The following is an 18,243-nucleotide window of genomic DNA, read 5'->3' as shown; positions in this document are numbered from 1 at the left end:
TTTCAACAAGTGATCAACGGAAATGTTTTTTTGACCTTTTATTCAGTTTCTATAGTCTATCTACAGCTTCCATCTTCCATTGAGCTACCGGGACACCATATACATTGAATATGACATCTGCTAGTGATGTTCAGATAAGCCATTCTGAAGTCAGACTATTTCACGATGAGGGCATACTTCACCGCACCCTGACAGCCACACTCTCTCAAACGCTTTTCTAAACACTTAATCAGTTAACATTATTATATTCTTCTAAATATGCCTAATACGTTTTTCATTTTTGTTCTTGTGTTGACATTTGCAAAGCAAACGATTAGCTTCGTCGATGACTGCTTCAATTGTCCCAATTCGACTCTCAAATACAACAAGCCGCTCAGCTACTCAGTATACGATCCTGGCTGGAGTTTGATAAATAATGGCGCTCTTGAAGTCTGGTTCAGAACAGGAATGAAGAACGCAATGGTGGTATATGAAGATGATGGTGGAAAAGGAGAATTTTTTGACGTCTTCCTCGTTGGAGGCAAAATCCGAATGCGGATGCAAGTCGGATATTGCAATATAGAAAAAAGAGTCATTAATGGTAGTTTCAATGATTTGAAGTGGCACAAATTGGTAATTCGAAAAGAAAAGAAAAACACTACGCTAAGTGTCGACAGCATCGCAGCCGAGCCAATCCAGTGCTCTTCTCAGTTGGATTCAATGACTGCTTTGTACACTGGCCACCTTTCGATTTTCGTAAGAGAGTCTTCTAATAGTTGGACTTTCCCTAGCAGTCTGTGGCAATCAATAAATAATGTGTAAGTAGTGAATTTTTCCATTTCTTGGTATTCTTTCTAAAGTAGAGATGATCGTGTTCCAATTGTAGATTAATAGACCTTATTTGTGGTGTGACAATGTTCTCCCAATTGAACGTGACAAACCTCTAGGGGAATGAACAGCTATTGTTTTGAAACTCGTCGGGATATCATCGTTATTCCTTTCGTATCCTTTGGGATGCTTATGAAGTTTTCGAAGAGTAAAAACAAAAGAAAATGAATCCTTTGGAGGTTTGTCACGCTGAATTGGGAAACTATATTGCCATTGTGAGTTTTTTTTTACCTTAGTATTGCCATCAAGCTTAATAAATCATATATCAGAAGATTTTGAGGTAATAATTAGTAAATGTTTTTTTTTTTTTCCTTTTGAGAGCGGATGGATGTTTTTTCGTGAACACACGAGAATTATCTAGTTTAGTATGCATAGCATGATGTGGCCAGGTTACACAGTCTCGATTAACAATTTAACTTTTAGATAACGGGTTATCTTGATGAATGCAAAAGGTAGACATTTGATCATATAGCTATGCGAAGCGCAGACTCAGTCACTATACAGTCAATTCAAAAAACGTTGTCGTCGACCAACTCAAGCCTGCGCGACTGGACCGAAAGGAATATGGGTAAAAATCACTGAAGCCGCTAAATATTCGTTCTGAATTAATTGCTCCCGCTAGAAATAAGATAATAATGGCGAGAAACAATTCATCAATGGCATGTCTTCGGGTTTAGGAAAAGAAAAACAAAGAAGTTATAATTTCAGTTCACAATCCCTAAAAAATGAAGGCATTTAAAAAGCATCTCCTTCAACACTTCCCGCTCGCCTATGAAGGACTGTAAACCAGGTATAACTAGTCAGATAAAATTATGGAGTCAACTCGGCTTCAATGATTGCTACCCAGAGTTCCTTTTGGTCCAGTCGCGTAGGCTTGAGTTGGTCGACGACAACATTTTTTGAATTCAATGTATTTATAACTTGATCCTTGCAAAGCAGATTTCATTACACTTTACGTCTCATTCTAGATAAATACAATTAATTGTGCCCTCTCTCATTACACAGAGTCCCAAAATTAGACCTCTTTTTACCTTGGTGATAATGTTTGACTATTGTTTTCCTATTTTAACGTGTCATTCTCTTAAGAATAAGATTCGTTTGTTTGATTTGTATCCATGGTACACAAGTAGTGTGAAATAAATAAAAACATTGCGCCAAAAGTGAAAGAGACTGATCTATTCATTATCATCCATAACAAACACAATGATCGTTTGGCATGTTAACGTCCCTTTCTCGTCTTAATTAGGTAAGATTATTTCTCTGTAATCGTAGTGTCGATCAAGTGACCAATGATATCATCAATTCATTAGATTCCAAGGGTGTATCAAAGACATTCAGTACGTTGAAGATGGAGTCATTACCAGACCTCATTTGCGAGCTACAGTTGGGACTGAACGTGGATGTAGCAATCCTTGCCAGTCACTGAAATGTAGACATGGTGGCAGATGTGTTGATCGTATATTGACAGCCTGGTGTAACTGCGAAGGGACTGGTTACCAAGGGAAACGTTGTGCAAGAGGTAAGGAAAGAGAATAGAGATATACCAACATTCGTCGCGCGTACGAGCCCTATCATGTAGTTTTTTTCATGGTGTTTTATTTTTTTCTTCTAATAAAAATTCTGCATGCTTACACACATCGCCGAACCCAAATATATTGGGTGACTTTAAGAGGTCACGTGTGTAGGAGCCCTTACAAGGATTTTTCTTTATGGTTGATTCTGCTCTCCCATATTGGGTGACAGAGTTGCAAACGTCACGTGTACGATATTTTTTCATTATTTTTGATATCAATTCTACTTGATAACATACAACCGAGCCCAAGGGACTTAAATAACTAAAAAAAAAAGAATTGAAATTGAAATTGAACAATTTTTTTTTTTTTTTTTTTTTTCATAAAAATGCATTTTTTTCCTAGCGCAGGAAAGAGAAATGACGTGCATGAGATATTAATATCATACAAAATGACAATTTGGTCAATTAGAGTGCTTTGTGACTTAATTATTTTATGCTTTGTTGCCATAGTAATCAAGAACAGATCAACCAAGCCACCAACTACAAAATCACTTACAACAAAGAAGATTACCTACAAAGTAAAAGACCCAAACAAGATCCCCCTTTTACAAAAAGAGAGAGAAGTTTCCGCCATTAATTCTCGAATAAAGAATATTGGAGTACACCATGGCCGTTGCATGGATCTCTGGGCAGTTGCTACTGCGACTGTACTTGGCATGGCTATCAACACATGAGTGACATTTGTAGATCTTGGTTGATAATCTCAGACATTTTCTTTATTTTATCAATTGGGATTATATCTTCATTATGAAGAAAATTCAAGAAAATTTTAGGAAAAGAACCGACATAATGAAAATTAGTATGAGTTCATTACTACTCTTTTCATTGCTATGCGCTGATCGTGATAACAGTCCCGACAGTTTAATTGGACTTTACACTTCCGCCAATCAAATAAATTGTTTGGTACCTTTATATTCTCTGATTGGCGGCAGTTCATTGCCCTATTCCGGGATCCGCTGTTGCGATTGTTGTCTCGATGGACAGCGCGCAACAGCGAAAAGAGTGGTAATGCACACTAAAAGAAACCGGTAAACTTTGAGGAAGTGGAAAATAAAAATAATAATGTTGTATTGTTTAGGTCATGCATGGTAGAATGTCAAAAATTATTGTCTACGAAATAATCTAGTTAAAGATGAAAATGATTTCAAGTGCGGTAAGGAATGTAAGGAATATATTTGCTGGGTCACAGTTGTGTTGTCCAGCCGTGTTCAAAAAATAATTATTAAGGCTATTAAGAAAGCTCAATTTTTAAAAATTTTCGTTAATTTTGATTAATTGAGTTAATTAAATTAACTTTTAATTTAAATTTAATTTAATTTTAAAAAACGTTACGAGCAAAAAGATGTCGTCCGTCTTCTGTTCAAAAATCATACTTGGGGCTATTAAGAAATTTTAATTTTAATTTTAATTGGTTTTTAAATTTTAATTTATTTTAATTGATTAAATTAATTTTAATTAATTGAATTAATATATTTTTTATTTTTAATTTAATTTTAACTTTAATTTTTTATTTTAATTTAATTTTAAAAAACGTTAAAAACAAAAAGACGTCGTAGTAAATGACTGGAAGGATAATTAAATCGAATAAATAGATTGGTAGATGGGTATTTGTTTTTTATTTTATTTTATTTTAAATTTCTTGTGTTATTTCAATATTGACTATTAAAGTGCTACTACGACGAAAATCGTTCAAACTTGGATTCAGCTGAAACTTCCTAAGAATACTCTTTAAAGGTCCAATAATCACTGTATGAAGTGTTTTCTCGATATTCAGGACGAAAGTATGATATTTTTACGATTATTTTTTGGAGTCTGTGACGTCATACACTCAACATCGAACATCGCTCCATACCTTTCTTTGTAGTTTATGATCAAAATATCAGTAGTAAAGGGAGAAAGAAATACCCAAACACCCCAAAATATAAATTATAGTCACAAGTAATGTGAAATAAGCACATTAGCCACCTTTTGGGCTTCATAGGAATAAAATAAATTAAGGATTTATATACAAAGAAATATATGTAGCAATGTTTGATGTTGAGTGTATGACTTCATACAGTGATTATTGGACCTTTAAAGAGTATTTTTAGGAAGTTTCAGCTGAATCCAAGTTTGAGCGATTTTCGTCGTAGTAGCACTTTAAGAGATAATCGCGGAAAATCAATATAAATAACTGATACCAATAATATGCAGAACTCAAAGTTTTAAAAAATGCAGAGTTTTTAGGTCAATTTTAAATGTTTGGATGTTGCTTGGCTTCTCTAATGAATTGGAAGAAGTGTTCCATATAGCTCAGGTTAAAAAAAAGGATAACTGGATAGCCTAGCTTTCCCAATGATAACTGCAGGGATATCAAGAATGCTTACAGGGATGTAGTAGCTCGTAGCTCAGTAACTTTTTCTATCGATTTTGATTAAAAGAGAAGGATGAAAATGATGATGGAAAGTCAATACAATATATATACTCAGACAATTTTTCAAAACAAATGTTTGACTCGATCTTTGTAACAATTTCACCGCCTAATTTTTTCACGTCATGTATCATTTCTTTAAGTCCTTTGCTCGTTAATAATAGAAAATAAAATATGGATGTAAATCAAAATTATTATTTATTCTTGAAGCTTGAAACTGGGGAATGCGAGCATTTAACAATTATTCGTCCAAGGCGAAATTGAATATCGGGGAATATATACCGAGACGCGAGTTTGCGCATTATATTTATCTCTGCAAGTAGCTCACAACGACAAGCGAGCCTGCGCGTGCACGCGTTATATTCACCTTTAAGTTAATATAGCAAAATAATACGACGCATATTTTATTATTATTATTATTATTATTCGCGTGTAAAGATACTAATATTCTTCATTCGACAGTGAGAGTGTTTCAAAACGTTTTAATATTATACGCAGCTGTCTCGTCATTGATATTCGCTTATCTTACGCTATCGTTTATCTTTCGACAACATCTCCAACAACTTCACTATATGTGAGCTCTTTGAGAGGGTTTTTGAGGCACATAAAACATCCCAAATTTTTAATGAACGTGCACGTGTTGAGGTTGAAGGAAACATAGATATGAGGGACAGAAATTCGTTCACCTCACGAAACCTTTTCGATCGTCGCACTGTAAACGAAAAGCTTTATAAAACTAAGTTGGAAAATTCTTGCATTTATTTCTCTGGGCCTTTTACCGCGGTACATTTCAATATGGCTTAAAAGTGTTTTGGATATCAGTAGGAACAACGTTCTATAGGAGAGTTTTCATTTAATGAGGCATGCAGATGCGGCATTCCATTTAATCATTTATATATTGTCATATTCAATTTTTTTTAAAATCAATGACAAAAATCATTTTTCATTAATAAATTGAATCAACTAAACCGTGAAATCTACAAAATAAATGGAGTAAACGTGCTTCGAATTTATGTGTGCCTTTACTGGAAGAAAACGTTTCCTATTTTCAGAGTTCGGTTTAATACGAATGAAAATTCCTTCGTTCTTTTTGTAGTATTTTATTGGGTATTCTGTGCGTATCTCATTTATTATTACAACCATTGATTGAAGGAGTTTTTATTATAGGACGTATTGCGATTGTTTTGTGCACCTGGAAGACCTTTGAAGTTCTTTAAAAAGAAATAAGACTGAGAAAAAGGAACTCCAAAACAAAACAGAATCAGGGTAGGTTCAATAATATAGATATCCAACAATATTGTAAACAGAAGCACACTACTGAGGTACAACTGTACAACTTTAAACTTTTATGGTTCGTCTTAAATTATCAATCACATTATCATAAAGATCAGAACAATAGCAATTACCTACTATATTTTCCCAAAGAGCAGAAATTAAGCTTTTATTGAAGATATCGCGTGTCAAGCTTGCCCAGTAAGCAAACTCAGTAAGGTACAGTATCACCTTTGTGGTTTGTGAGGATGGAAGATAAAAACAAACCTTTCTCTTATTAATCACAGCCATGCACTTTGTGACTTGACTCACATATGTGATGCTTGGTTGTGAGTTCAATTCGTCTTCTCCTTCGTGAACTAGCATCTAATCTCTTTACATTTTTTTTTTTTTCTTTATTCCTGCCTGAATGGCTTATCTACTCCTCGCAGCTTTGCTTTGTGTTATTGCAACAGGCTGGGCTGATATTGGCATGAAATTTAAAGAAAGTAACCTCCCGTTTGCGGAGTTTAGACCTTGGGACGTTTCTGCTAACGGCGCCATTGACTTATATTTTCAAACAAAGAAACGCAACGCTCTCATTCTCTACCAAGACGACGGCGAAGGAAGAGATTGGATTGATGTTTTCTTAGTGAATGGAATAGCACGGCTTAGACTGAGATTGGGAACTTGTGACCAAGCGATTACACATTTAAACGGAAACTTTACTGATTTCAAATGGCATCGTTTGAACGTCGAACGTAACTTCTCGATGACGACTATTTCTATCGATGGAATTAGATCAGAATCTTTGTTATGCGAGGAAACATTAGAGTCTCCCGTAAAACCTAAACCAAGTAAGAGCAGTCTTTACCTTGGCGGGATCCCTTTGCTCTCGAAACCTATTGGGCACTGGTCCAACCCTAACATCTTCCATGAGGCGCAGTACCACGGGTTAGTTATGTTATTTTGCTCTTTTCGAAAACATATATGTTAGTCATTTTAAAAGCTCATTCAAAAAGTATACTTAGTCTTTAATGCATCCACCGACTTAACCACTCTGTCTTACTTGCCTTTCAATAGAGTAGTTTCTCAATTGTCCCACGGATCGTATTGTTATTACAATGGTACTGAATGGAATTATCTAGATAGCAGGCAAATCTTGTTACCAAGTACTCTTCAATGTTGTAAAATATTAGCGCTAGACTGTTATAATGAACTGAAAATCCTGTCAACTCGATAAGACATTCCTTAATTGTTTTCACAGATTTACAGGCTGCATCGCACGAGTTCGCTATAGCAACGGAGATAAAAAATTACGAAAAGCAAAATACAAGAGCTCCTCAGGAACCACTTCTAACTGCCAGGGCGCATGCGTTGGAAAACATAGCAAGGCGTGTAAGAATGGCGGGAAATGTCTTGATTTTCTGGTGAGAATGCGCTGTGATTGCCGAGGGACTGGATTTACGGGAATGTACTGTCAGGAAAAATGTAAGTGAGATTATATTGATTGTAATCTTCATGTCATGAAATATTTGAAAAAATATCGTATGTGTTGTTTCTTTGCTTTTTTAAAGTACCTATCGTCGTTTCATTTACCAATGCAACCTCGGTGACTTTGGTAAATGCAACTTTGATGGTCTCTGCGCATGCAAGAGGAAAGGCGTCCGCTGTACATGTTGAAAAACCCTTCAATACAGTGACCGTGATGCTGTGTGGAATTTACTACATCTTGTACAATAATCATGGAGAATGAAAGAGCGGTGCTACTTGAACAATAAGTGACTCCAATGACTTTATAAGTACCAGTTGATGTCATCTTAAAACGACCCTGGATGAATGAGAACGAAGACAATGGATAGCAAATGTGGTTGAGAACTTCAGCTTCAGCAAGAAAACGAACTTGTGTTAATTATAGATTATTATGCATTTATTTATTAATACGTCAAAAATTCTGTCAGTAGTTATCGACTAGTGTAAAAAAAAGGGTAGCAATGGATAGCAAATGTGGTTGAGAACTTCAGCTCTATTTAAAATAATATGAAATGACCAATAAAATGTAAAAAAGCTGGATGGCGAAAATTTGCATATTTATTATAAATGTTTCGACGACTTAGAGAAATAAAATATAAAATAACAAAAGGAATGGTCAGGGCTATTCGTGTGTGGAGAATACAGTTTTTGAGTGTAGTGAGTGTGGTATTCCTACTAACTTCTTGGATAAGCGAAGAATTAGGTGAACGAAATAACACATTATTACTCTTGTTTTGCATAAGTTACGGCCTTCAAATAACTTACAAATAATTCATTAACCGAGTGCGAGGTCCGTACCATAACTTAGACCAAGTTATTTTACACTACGCGCTTGGGCCATGAAAAGGGGGGGGGGGGGGGGGGCGAGGTCCATACTATGACCGATGGTACGGACCGAGCAAACGAGGGTAAAAAGATATATGGCAAGGTATTGAGATAAAAAAGAGGCGGAGAAACAAAGTTGAGACATTTGACCGGCAAATTAACCGATCATAGCGCGGGACGGAATTACTTTGCCCAGGAGGGAGGGAAAGTCTCTAACGTTTCCAGCCTCTCATTTCAGGACAGGACAACCGATGGATTGCTTCGGGATTCTTACTCTTGTTGATATAGGTAATATATATATTTAGGCACTGCCTAAAAGCGGAGCTCCCGATACAGAAGTCACAGGGAGAAAAATTTGAATGAAACTGAAAGGTAAAAAATAAGATCGCGGGAAAAAATCGGGGTTTTTTTGTTTTTTTGTTTTTTTTGTTGTTTTTTTTTTTGTTGTTTTTGTTTTTGTTTTTTTTGTTGTTGTTGTTGTTGTTGTTTTTGTTGTTGTTGTTGTTTGTTTGTTTGGTTGGTTTTGTTTGTTTGTTTGTTTGTTTCTTTTGCTCGAGTATAATCTACCACTTAGGAATTTTGAACACAACTCACCACCACCCCCAGGGGCTAGTTTTGTTCTTGGAAAATTCTTCGACAAAGTTTTCTAAGGCCGACAGTTTTAGGCTTTGAATCTCTTTTACTTAAAAAAACGAAAGCTAACTACAAATAATCCAATACAATATCAAGTTTAGTGAAATTCACCTCAGATGTCTTTCATTGAAATCGAAAATCTGGAGATTAAGGACAAATCAAGACTAAAAAACCGACTTGAGAACTGGTTGAGGTGAGCAGAAAATAAGCTTACTTAATTAGTCTTTTACAGAACGAGACAAAGTTTACATTCGGTTAAACTTGACAAGAACAACTGAGACAAAGTAGAAAATAATGCAAAAGGCAATGCAAAATACAAAATGACTAATTTTGTAGAGTATTGGGATACCTGTGTTATCACGTGTCAATAGTAATAAGAATAAACGTGGTTCCGCCATCTTGTCTAAAAAGTCCTCGTGAAAACTCAACAAATTTCTTGTCAGTAAATTGGCGTTAGTAAATGTTTTTAAATAGTTTTTAGCTTTTTAAAGTGAAAGTCTAGGTTTATACAATAACATCTCTCAACAACACAAATTTAAGCTCATTTCTATAATCATACTTGCTCAAACAGCTTAATATAAACAGTTGAATATTTGGTGCAAATTTATATTTCATTCCATAATTAAATAAATTATCTGTAGAAAGATATAAAATTATTGAATGAAAGTCTTCTTTGTAGTGCCGACGGGACCCCGCGATAGGAGGCGAGCAAAGCTGCATTTTTCCTGAACGAAAAACATACAGTTGGTTAAAAACAACCGAATATTGTTAAAAATTTACAAAGCTAAATGCTCTCCGTGTTATATTTCCTCCAGCAATAAAATAAATTAAACTTAACTATAGGAATATGAAAAGTTTAGAGAGAAAGTCTTTGTTTTGTCCGATTCGTCGAGAAAAATGCTTGTCAAAATATATACATATACGATTGTTTGCTAAAAAAACATTTACCTGAATTCTTGAAGAACAGTTCTTGATCCATTTTTGACTAAATGAAAGGGTTTTTTTAAATTGTTTTTGGTCTATAACTTGTCCTGAAGCGATTCTTCATGTGCATATGAGAGCCGCATTTGTGAGTAGTTTTGTTTTGACATCAAGCGGAAATTCTGTGTCGTGTACACGGACGTACGTACGTACGTACGAGTACTTACAGATGGACGAAAGTGACATCAGCCAAGCCATGAAATATCAAACTCGAAGGTTTACCATTTTTTCTTAAGTGTAGTGCTCCGCTAAAACGCCATAGCAGTTGCAAAATTGATGCCCAAAAGAAAGGCTAAGTTGCGGATTTAAAAGGCTATAGATACTAAATTCGCCTCCTGCGTATTCAATTTATATGTGCAATCTGCTTGGTATTATCATCTAACTATTTCGGCCCAGTAGTATAGGGAATGGGGGTTCCAGCGCAATCTCAACACGGGCAAGACCCGTGTCAAAAATCCACCTACGGACGACCCCCACTCCAAGTGTGGTTGAGGGCAACAGCGCACTTAAATATGTTAGTCTATATATGGAGTGCGAAGAATGTAAGAGAACTTTTAAGAAAGAAGCGGATTTGAAAAGGCATTTGAAAATGAAGGCGAAGTGTATGGGCAGTTATGATTGTGGATGTGGTAAGAAGTTTGAGACTAAGGTTAAATTGTTTTGGCATTGTCAGGACTGTGAGTACGACTACGACGACCTAAAAAGTGCTTGGTATTAGGTATAAAATATTTCCTATTATATAGATGGAATCCCAAAGCAACTTCAGCACGGTGTCAATACCCGGTAACGGTGAGATTGACGTTAGACAGTTTTGGCGTCAGTCAGAAAGGAAGGTTAAAAGGACTCTCCGAAAAGGTATAGAAGAATTAGGAGCCCTGAAAGCGAGCATAATGGTAGAAGTAAGTTTGTCAAAAGACGAGGTAATGACGACAGCAATGTTGCGATCAAAGTCGTTAGTGATATTAGAATCCACGAATCTGGATAGGTCACTCAGTGAAGCCTTAGAAGCACTAATGGAGTCGCTGTCTAACTACACGAAAGAAGGATCGGGTTGGACAGTAGAGGAGGTTGAAGGAATAGAGATAAGTATGGCCAGGTACGTACCCATACGAGGGGGGAGTTACGTACCGCTACCAACGTGGGTAGAAAGGAAGAAGGCTATTGTAAACGTGAAGAATGAAGACAATCGATGCTTTATGTGGGCAATCAGGTCTGCACTGTATCCAGCAGAGAAGGATCCCTGTAGGACAAGTAAGTATCCCACAGATGATTTAGAGTGGGATGGTGTGGAATTTCCCATGCAGTTGATAGACATCCCCATATTTGAGGAAATAAACGATCTAGCAATTAACGTTTACGGAGTCAGAGAGCAGACGATAGTACCGTTAGTTCTGTCAAAAAGTAAAGGAGAGCGCGTACATTTATTCTACCACGGCGGACACTACTCATGGGTTAAACACATTAGCAGACTATTCTACAGACATACTAAGCACAAAGGCAAAAAGTACTTCTGCGACTGCTGCTTGCTGTCATTTACATCCTTAAATACCCTAAAGAAACACGATGAGATCTGCCGCGGAGTCGAAGAAGTGGCGCAACGGATCCAGATGCCCACCAACAAAGAGCTTTCATACGCAAACCATCAAAAGCAGATGCAGGTGCCTTACGTGATATATGCAGACTTTGAAGCGTTGATAACTAAGGAAGAGCAGAAAAGTGGTGCCACGAATAAGGTAGGATTACACGAGATCTGCTCCTTTGGTTACATAGTAGTTAGATCAGACGGTAAGGCTAACCCTCCTGTAATTTACCGAGGCAAGAACGCAGCTAATGAGTTTCTAGAAGCATTGCGAGAAGAGGAGGGGGAGATTAGAGAACAATTAAGACGTCCAAAGAAGATGGAATTTACCAAAGAGAACCAGGAGACTTTTAACAAGGCAAAAAAATGCCACATTTGTCAACATACGCTTCTTCAGTTTGGAAGACGAGCCAAGAAAGCGTGGGATGAAGATGGAAAGTATCTAGGAGAAGCTCATTTTAAATGCGGGAAGTATGCTAAGAAAGGTGAGAAGCCGGGAAAGCCCTCCACGCACTGCATTCACTGCCACAAAGCATTTGTTGAGGATTTCTATGTGGATAAGGTTAGGGATCACTGCCACATCACGGGTAAATACAGAGGAGCGGCTCATTGGAAATGCAATATAAACTTCAAAGTAAATCCAGACAAGGAGATTCCGGTGTTCTTTCACAACCTCCGCGGTTACGACTCCCATTTGCTACTACAAGGAACAGACGGCTCCGACGTCAAATGCATACCCAACAACAAAGAGCGCTACATGTCCGTAACTGTGGGTAAGCTAAAGTTCTTAGACTCGCAGCAGTTCATGGCGGACTCCTTAGCAAACCTCGTAAAGTATAACACCAACTTTCCCATTTCCAGTCAATATGGCGCGGAAAGGAAAGGAGTCTACCCATACGAATACATGGATTCCTGGGATCGATTCAAAGAGTCCCTACCACCCAAAGATCGCTTCTACAGCACCCTAAACGAGTCCGGTATAAAGGATGAGGAGTACCAGCATGCGTTAGACGTGTGGGAAAAGTACTCCTGTGAGAACATGGGGGACTACCACGACATCTACCTAAGGTCTGACGTAGTGCTGCTTGCAGATGTTTTCCAAAGCTTCAGAAAGATGGCTATAGAATATTACGGATTGGATCCCGCTAATTTCTACACGGCTCCTGGGCTCAGCTGGAGTGCTTTGTTAAAGAAGACAAATGCGCAGTTGGATCTCCTAACGGAGTACGACATGTATCGGTTTATGGAAGACGGTATTCGTGGCGGCGTATGCGGGCCCAGCCGACGTTACGCCCGCGCAAACAACCCCTTAGTAGAGCACGACCCAGAGAAACCAACCACATACATTTACTACCTGGATGCGAATAACCTTTATGGTTGGGCAATGTCACAGTACCTACCTGTGAGAGACTTCGAATGGGATCCAGTGAAGCCGATAGACTTCTACATGCAGGTAGGAAAGGAGGAAGACAAGGGTTACGTCTTAGAAGTGGATCTGGAGTACCCAGAGCGCCTGCACGACGAACACAATGAGTTCCCCTTAGCACCAGAAGCGATAGAGATACCATTTAAGCAGCTAAGTCCGCTGCAAAAGCAAATGTGCCCTGGTTACAAACCGTACAGGAAACTAACTATGAACCTGATGGATAAGAAGAAGTATGTGGTACATTACCGCAACCTGCAGTTCTACGTGCGACACGGAATGCGCGTAGAGAAGATCCACAGAGTCCTAAAATTCACGCAGGAACCCTGGATGCGCCCCTACATTGACTTTAACACGCAAAAGCGTACCGCAGCGAAAAATGACTTCGAGAAAAACCTCTTCAAACTGATGAACAACAGCGTGTTCGGAAAGACAATGGAGAACATCCGCAAGCGCGTAAGCGTAAAAATAGTCAGCACCAAAGAGGAAGCAGAAGCATACGTGTCACAGCCAGGCTTCGTTAGATACGTAGAAATGCTGAACTTCTACGTGATTCACATGAAAAGGGCAAACCTCTTACTAAACAAGCCCGTTTACACAGGCTTTACGGTGCTGGATCTATCGAAGCTGCTTATGTACGAGTTCTACTACGATAAGCTTAAGCCAAAGTACGGAGACCGCTGTCGCCTCCTGTACACAGACACCGACTCCCTAATTCTAGAAGTGCAAACGGAAGACGTTTACAAAGACTGCCTCCCCGACATAGACGAGTACGACACCAGCGGTTACCCGAAGGAGCACTTCCTTTACTCTGCGAAGAATAAGAAGGTAATTGGGAAGATGAAAGACGAAATGTTAGGAAAACCCATAGTAGAGTACGTGGGTCTGAAACCAAAGATGTACAGCGTGCTAAAGTTAGACGGCGTAGAAAAGAAAGCTAAAGGCGTAAAAAAGTACGTGGTTAAGAAGGACATTACGCACGAGTCCTACCTCAACGTATTGCGAACACGCAAGGAACAGCGGCATAAGATGAACAGCCTGCGCAGCTATGGTCATCAGATACATAACGTCACGCAGGAGAAGGTGTCACTGTCTGCATTTGACGGTAAGCGATGGATGTGTGATGACGGAGTGCATACGATAGCATTCGGACATCACACGATAAGCAGTTCTTCTTTGACGAACCCACGAGTGGGACCATCATGAAGATAATACAAGATGGGCTGACCCTTCTTAGCTAGCGCACTTCGGATCTGGTAAGTTTCCAAAGACCAATTAGGATCCGTAGCTCTTTTGGATCCTCCTTCTAATTCACCCGGCTCATAGAGATATCGGACCGTGACATCACCTAATTTTTTTTCATGGGGGAAGACCGCCCTCGAACTTCTGACGTAGGACTTATGTTCCACGTGTTTCTCTTTTATGGCATCCTTGGGTTTCATTCCCGTAGCCCTGGCCGCCTCGTTGTTCAAAGCCGCGACGACCTGGGGGAGCCTCTGGGTCCATTCCCTGTTGCGTTTGGAGGGATCTTCCAGCTCTTTCCAATACTGGTACCCAAAGAGACGCTCGGCCAGGGTTTTATTGAATCTTTCGACGATGCTCTGACCCCTGTGGTACTCTGCTTCTGCTCTCCTAATCTTAGTGTCGTGGTCTTTCAGGGTCTTAGTAACCACGCCCATGAACTCTGTCCCCGCATCCACTTGCAGCAGCTTAGGCCATTTCAAGACGCGCTTATAAATCCTACCTAGGGCTTCTGCGACTTCCCCAGAATCCTTGCTGGTTATGGGTTCGGCGTCCTTGTATCTGCTTGCGATATCAACTACGGTCAAAGCGTATCTATAGGTCTTCTTCTTTCTTACCTTGTCGTGTGGCAAGAAAAGCAAATCCGCCTGATGAACTTCATTGGGGGCACTTACGGTAAAGCTGGGCCTGGGAATGTACTTAGGCACGGGAAGATAAACCTGCCAGAGGGTTTGTTTTTTCAACCAGTTCTTAGCCGTTTCATCTGATACCCTGGCCGCGGTCGCGAGTTTCTTGATGGCCGACGCTCCTCTCCAATAGCCCTCAGGCCCATAGTAAATCCTTTTGAGTTTGTCCTCTACGCGGCCCATTATATGAATTCCAAAACAAGATTGATCTTACGTCCGTTAAAATCCACCGTCTTTCCGTCCACTTTGATGGTGATGTTTATGCTTTCTACCAAATTAGACAAGTCATAGCTTAAAGAAATGGGAGTGTATTCTACCAGGTCAAATGGATTACCTTTGGGCAGAAACTTGGACATAAGAGAAGACTTTTCTCCATTGTTGTAACTATGAACCAAGTCGCAATAGACTTCGTAAGAGGATGCGACTTTCCATTTCACAGGTATGGCTGTGTTGGTAATTTCCTTGCCTGAGACACCTAGTAAAGATCCTAATGCATCAGTTTTTCCTAGGGTTACCGAGAAATTGTTAGGAAGATTATGTTTGAAGGTCATTTCGTGCGGCAATCCCGTGGTGAGAGTATAACCGTGTTTTGCTAATTCCTTAGCAAGGGTGATTGGCGTGTAATGTCCATCGGGCAGCAATACGCCTTGATAATTGTTAGACCCCTTATGCACGGTGACCATACCATTGACTAGATTATACCAAGAATTGTACAAAGAACAACTAACCAGCCGAACCTTATGGGCTTTAATGGGGGGATTCAGATAAGTGGTAAAGTTATTTTTATCGCTTTCCAAAAAGACGATCATTATATTCTAGGAGCCAAAGGCGCCAAGCTTAGACTAAATACGCCAAAGCTACGCCTCCCGCCAGCCCTGCGACTCCTACGAAGACCAGCTCACTATCTTTTTGCTTCTTAGAAGGCTGGTAGTAATTCTTGAACTGAGGCCTTTTTAACCCCGTTAATGCCGCGGGGTGTGCTTGCGCATAGAGCTTAAAGGCGTAGTCTGTGTTTTCGAAGTTCTTGTCTGCCTGCATTTTGTCTTGGTAGTTCTTGTCCAACCAATCCCTGTAAGCTTGTCTTTTTTCATTCCAAGCTGCCACGTCCCGCTGATATTTCTCCAGCGCTAAGTCGTGTCTCTTCCTTTCGGCGGCTAAATCTCCGCTTTTGTCACCTCTGACTAATCTATCCAAATACTGACCACCATAATTAGCTCCAGTGAATGCTAAAGCTGCAATGACTCCACCTGCGACTAAGCTAACCATTTATACATTAGGTAGGTACTTTTCCTTCCGTAGGTAATCCTTTACCATGATAGCCCCACCTACGGCAGCGGTCATTTTAGCAAAATTAGCGAAGCTCTTGCTTGGGTCTTCAGTAAAGTCTTCTTTGAGCACTTTCTTACCTACCCAACCAATACCCGCAACGATGGAAGTAATGATAGCTGCTTCTTCAACAGTTTTCAACAACGCGGTTGACATTATATTACAAAGCGAGAAGGTTATTACTCCATTTCAGGGATCTTACTTTTTCTAACAGCCGGCTCCGTAGGCGTGTAATGCGCTGGCTCCAACTTTACTTTTGGCTTTGCTGCCCGCCATTGTAAGTAGAGGCTACCTGCTGCTATGATGACTCCTAACGCGCCGATGACGTACCCAGGATTAATAAAGGATTCCTCTTCTTTTTCCTCCACCTTTTCCTCCTTTTTTGCCTTGTTCTTTTTATTCATCTCCGCGAGCTTCTTTCCGGCAGCGACTCTGCCTGGAGATTTAGCCTTGGTAATCTTGGTATCTTCTACGGGTGGTTGTTCTTCGGTGCCACTCATCTTATATTAAGGGACTTGAAGGACTCGACAAGTAACTTGATGACGACTTGACAATGACTTGGCAATGACTTGACAATGACTTGATTAAGTACTTGAGGTGACTTGACAACGACTTGATTAAGTACTTGAGGTGACTTGACAACGACTTGACTAAGTACTTGAGGTGACTTGACTAGGTACCTCAGCAAGTGCCGCCTGGAAGACCTTTTCGACTTCTCTATCCTTCTTGAAGTCCTTCCAAGAGGCCGTAAGTTCCTTCAAGTCGACGTGCTGAGCTACGTGAAGTGCCGCAGAGGCGACTGCCATTAACTTACCGCACTTCAAAGACAACCAGCCGCAGGTTATCTTAAGTTCTTGAGCGATAACATAGTCCTCGCTTATGTCCTTCCGCAGTTGCTCCACGTCGTCTATGGGCAGCGCAAGTCCAAGCAATTTAGTCGCAAGTCGAATAGCGGAGTCTGCTACGGCGTCCGTGGTCTTACTTGCAAGGGCGGCCTCGTACCTCTTATGGAACTTCTTAACCTCCTCTTCTGACAACTTATTAACCTGCTCATGGGTAAGTTCCTTGCCTATCATTTCTTTACACTTCCCAGAAGACACAAGGATGTTAAGTTGTTCCTTGAGGTTACTTTCGTTTAACTGTGTAGGGACTTCATCTAAGAGTTGCTCAATGTCCATATACATTAACGTCATAAGGAAACCTTAAGGAGAAGATCATCTTGGAATGTTGGTGCGTTTTTAAATGCCGCATGTATTCATGCAACTGTTCCTTGGATATCTCGCCGCCGTAGTCGCTTAAGATGGTTTCCAGATCAGACTTACTGGGCGTATAAAATACTACGAGAGAGCCTATGTTTTCCCTAAAAGGCTTAGAGACGCTGGTAAGCTGCTGCGAGAGCAACCAAACGCTGATATTGTCGTGTCTACCGCTGAAGGCGAGCTTAACGAGCTCGGAGGTGCGCTTTTTTACGTCGTCCCCGCAGGCAATGTCATCCAATATGAGGAGTGTCTGCGTATTCTTGGGGAATTGTTTGTGCCAAAACTTAAGATGTCCAGATAACTCGTTAGGGTCTAAGATATCTACAAAGAAGTCGTCATCTTTCACTCCTATGCCTCCCCAGGTGCGGTTATTCACATAGGTGGGGCATAATAGCACGATATAGTCAAAGCGGTATCTAAAGGGTCCTAATAGCTGCTCCACGATGAACTGGGTCTTTCCGCAGCCGGTGGGTCCTACTATCAGAGCGTTACAAGGCATGTGATCTGGATTCATATATAGATGGAGCCAGTGGAAGCTGTAAGGAGGATTGCCACCGACGCAAAAGATAAGAAAGACACCATAGAAAGGCAAAGGGAGGAGATAGACCGGTTAAAAGAGCGCGTGCAGGAGTTGTACGATGAAATGCGCGGTCTG

At 39.8% G+C, this 18,243-nt stretch overlaps 2 protein-coding genes across 2 annotated transcripts; both read left to right on the top strand.

Moving 5' to 3' along the window:
• The first annotated feature begins 207 nt into the window (after positions 1 to 207).
• On the top strand, positions 208 to 3,635 carry LOC116304461 (neurexin-1-like). Its single transcript, XM_031714199.2, has 3 exons — positions 208 to 797; positions 2,178 to 2,386; positions 2,891 to 3,635. Exons 1-3 carry the CDS (start codon positions 259 to 261, stop codon positions 3,112 to 3,114), a joined length of 972 nt encoding a protein of 323 aa, XP_031570059.1. The 5' UTR covers positions 208 to 258; the 3' UTR covers positions 3,115 to 3,635.
• A 2,841-nt stretch (positions 3,636 to 6,476) lies between these two features.
• On the top strand, positions 6,477 to 8,243 carry LOC116304463 (neurexin 1-like). Its single transcript, XM_031714201.2, has 3 exons — positions 6,477 to 7,055; positions 7,369 to 7,592; positions 7,679 to 8,243. Exons 1-3 carry the CDS (start codon positions 6,532 to 6,534, stop codon positions 7,855 to 7,857), a joined length of 927 nt encoding a protein of 308 aa, XP_031570061.2. The 5' UTR covers positions 6,477 to 6,531; the 3' UTR covers positions 7,858 to 8,243.
• Positions 8,244 to 18,243: the final 10,000 nt, after the last annotated feature.

The sequence above is a fragment of the Actinia tenebrosa genome, unplaced genomic scaffold (assembly GCF_029948245.1).
Source record: "Actinia tenebrosa isolate PJP-AT-01 unplaced genomic scaffold, QUT_ActTen_1.0 PGA_scaffold1__47_contigs__length_23844297, whole genome shotgun sequence".
Lineage (NCBI taxonomy): Eukaryota > Metazoa > Cnidaria > Anthozoa > Actiniaria > Actiniidae > Actinia > Actinia tenebrosa.
Note: the sequence above shows the minus strand (reverse complement) of the source record. Positions and strands in the feature narration are given on the sequence as shown.

Coding starts and splice junctions, on each gene's coding strand:
- LOC116304461 (XM_031714199.2), top strand. CDS start 259: ATGCCTAATACGTTTTTCATTTTTGTTCTTGTGTTGACATTTGCAAAG. Junction 798..2,177: donor TGGCAATCAATAAATAATGT/GTAAGTAGTGAA, acceptor TCAATTCATTAG/ATTCCAAGGGTGTATCAAAG. Junction 2,387..2,890: donor AGGGAAACGTTGTGCAAGAG/GTAAGGAAAGAG, acceptor TTGTTGCCATAG/TAATCAAGAACAGATCAACC.
- LOC116304463 (XM_031714201.2), top strand. CDS start 6,532: ATGGCTTATCTACTCCTCGCAGCTTTGCTTTGTGTTATTGCAACAGGC. Junction 7,056..7,368: donor CATGAGGCGCAGTACCACGG/GTTAGTTATGTT, acceptor TTGTTTTCACAG/ATTTACAGGCTGCATCGCAC. Junction 7,593..7,678: donor AATGTACTGTCAGGAAAAAT/GTAAGTGAGATT, acceptor GCTTTTTTAAAG/TACCTATCGTCGTTTCATTT.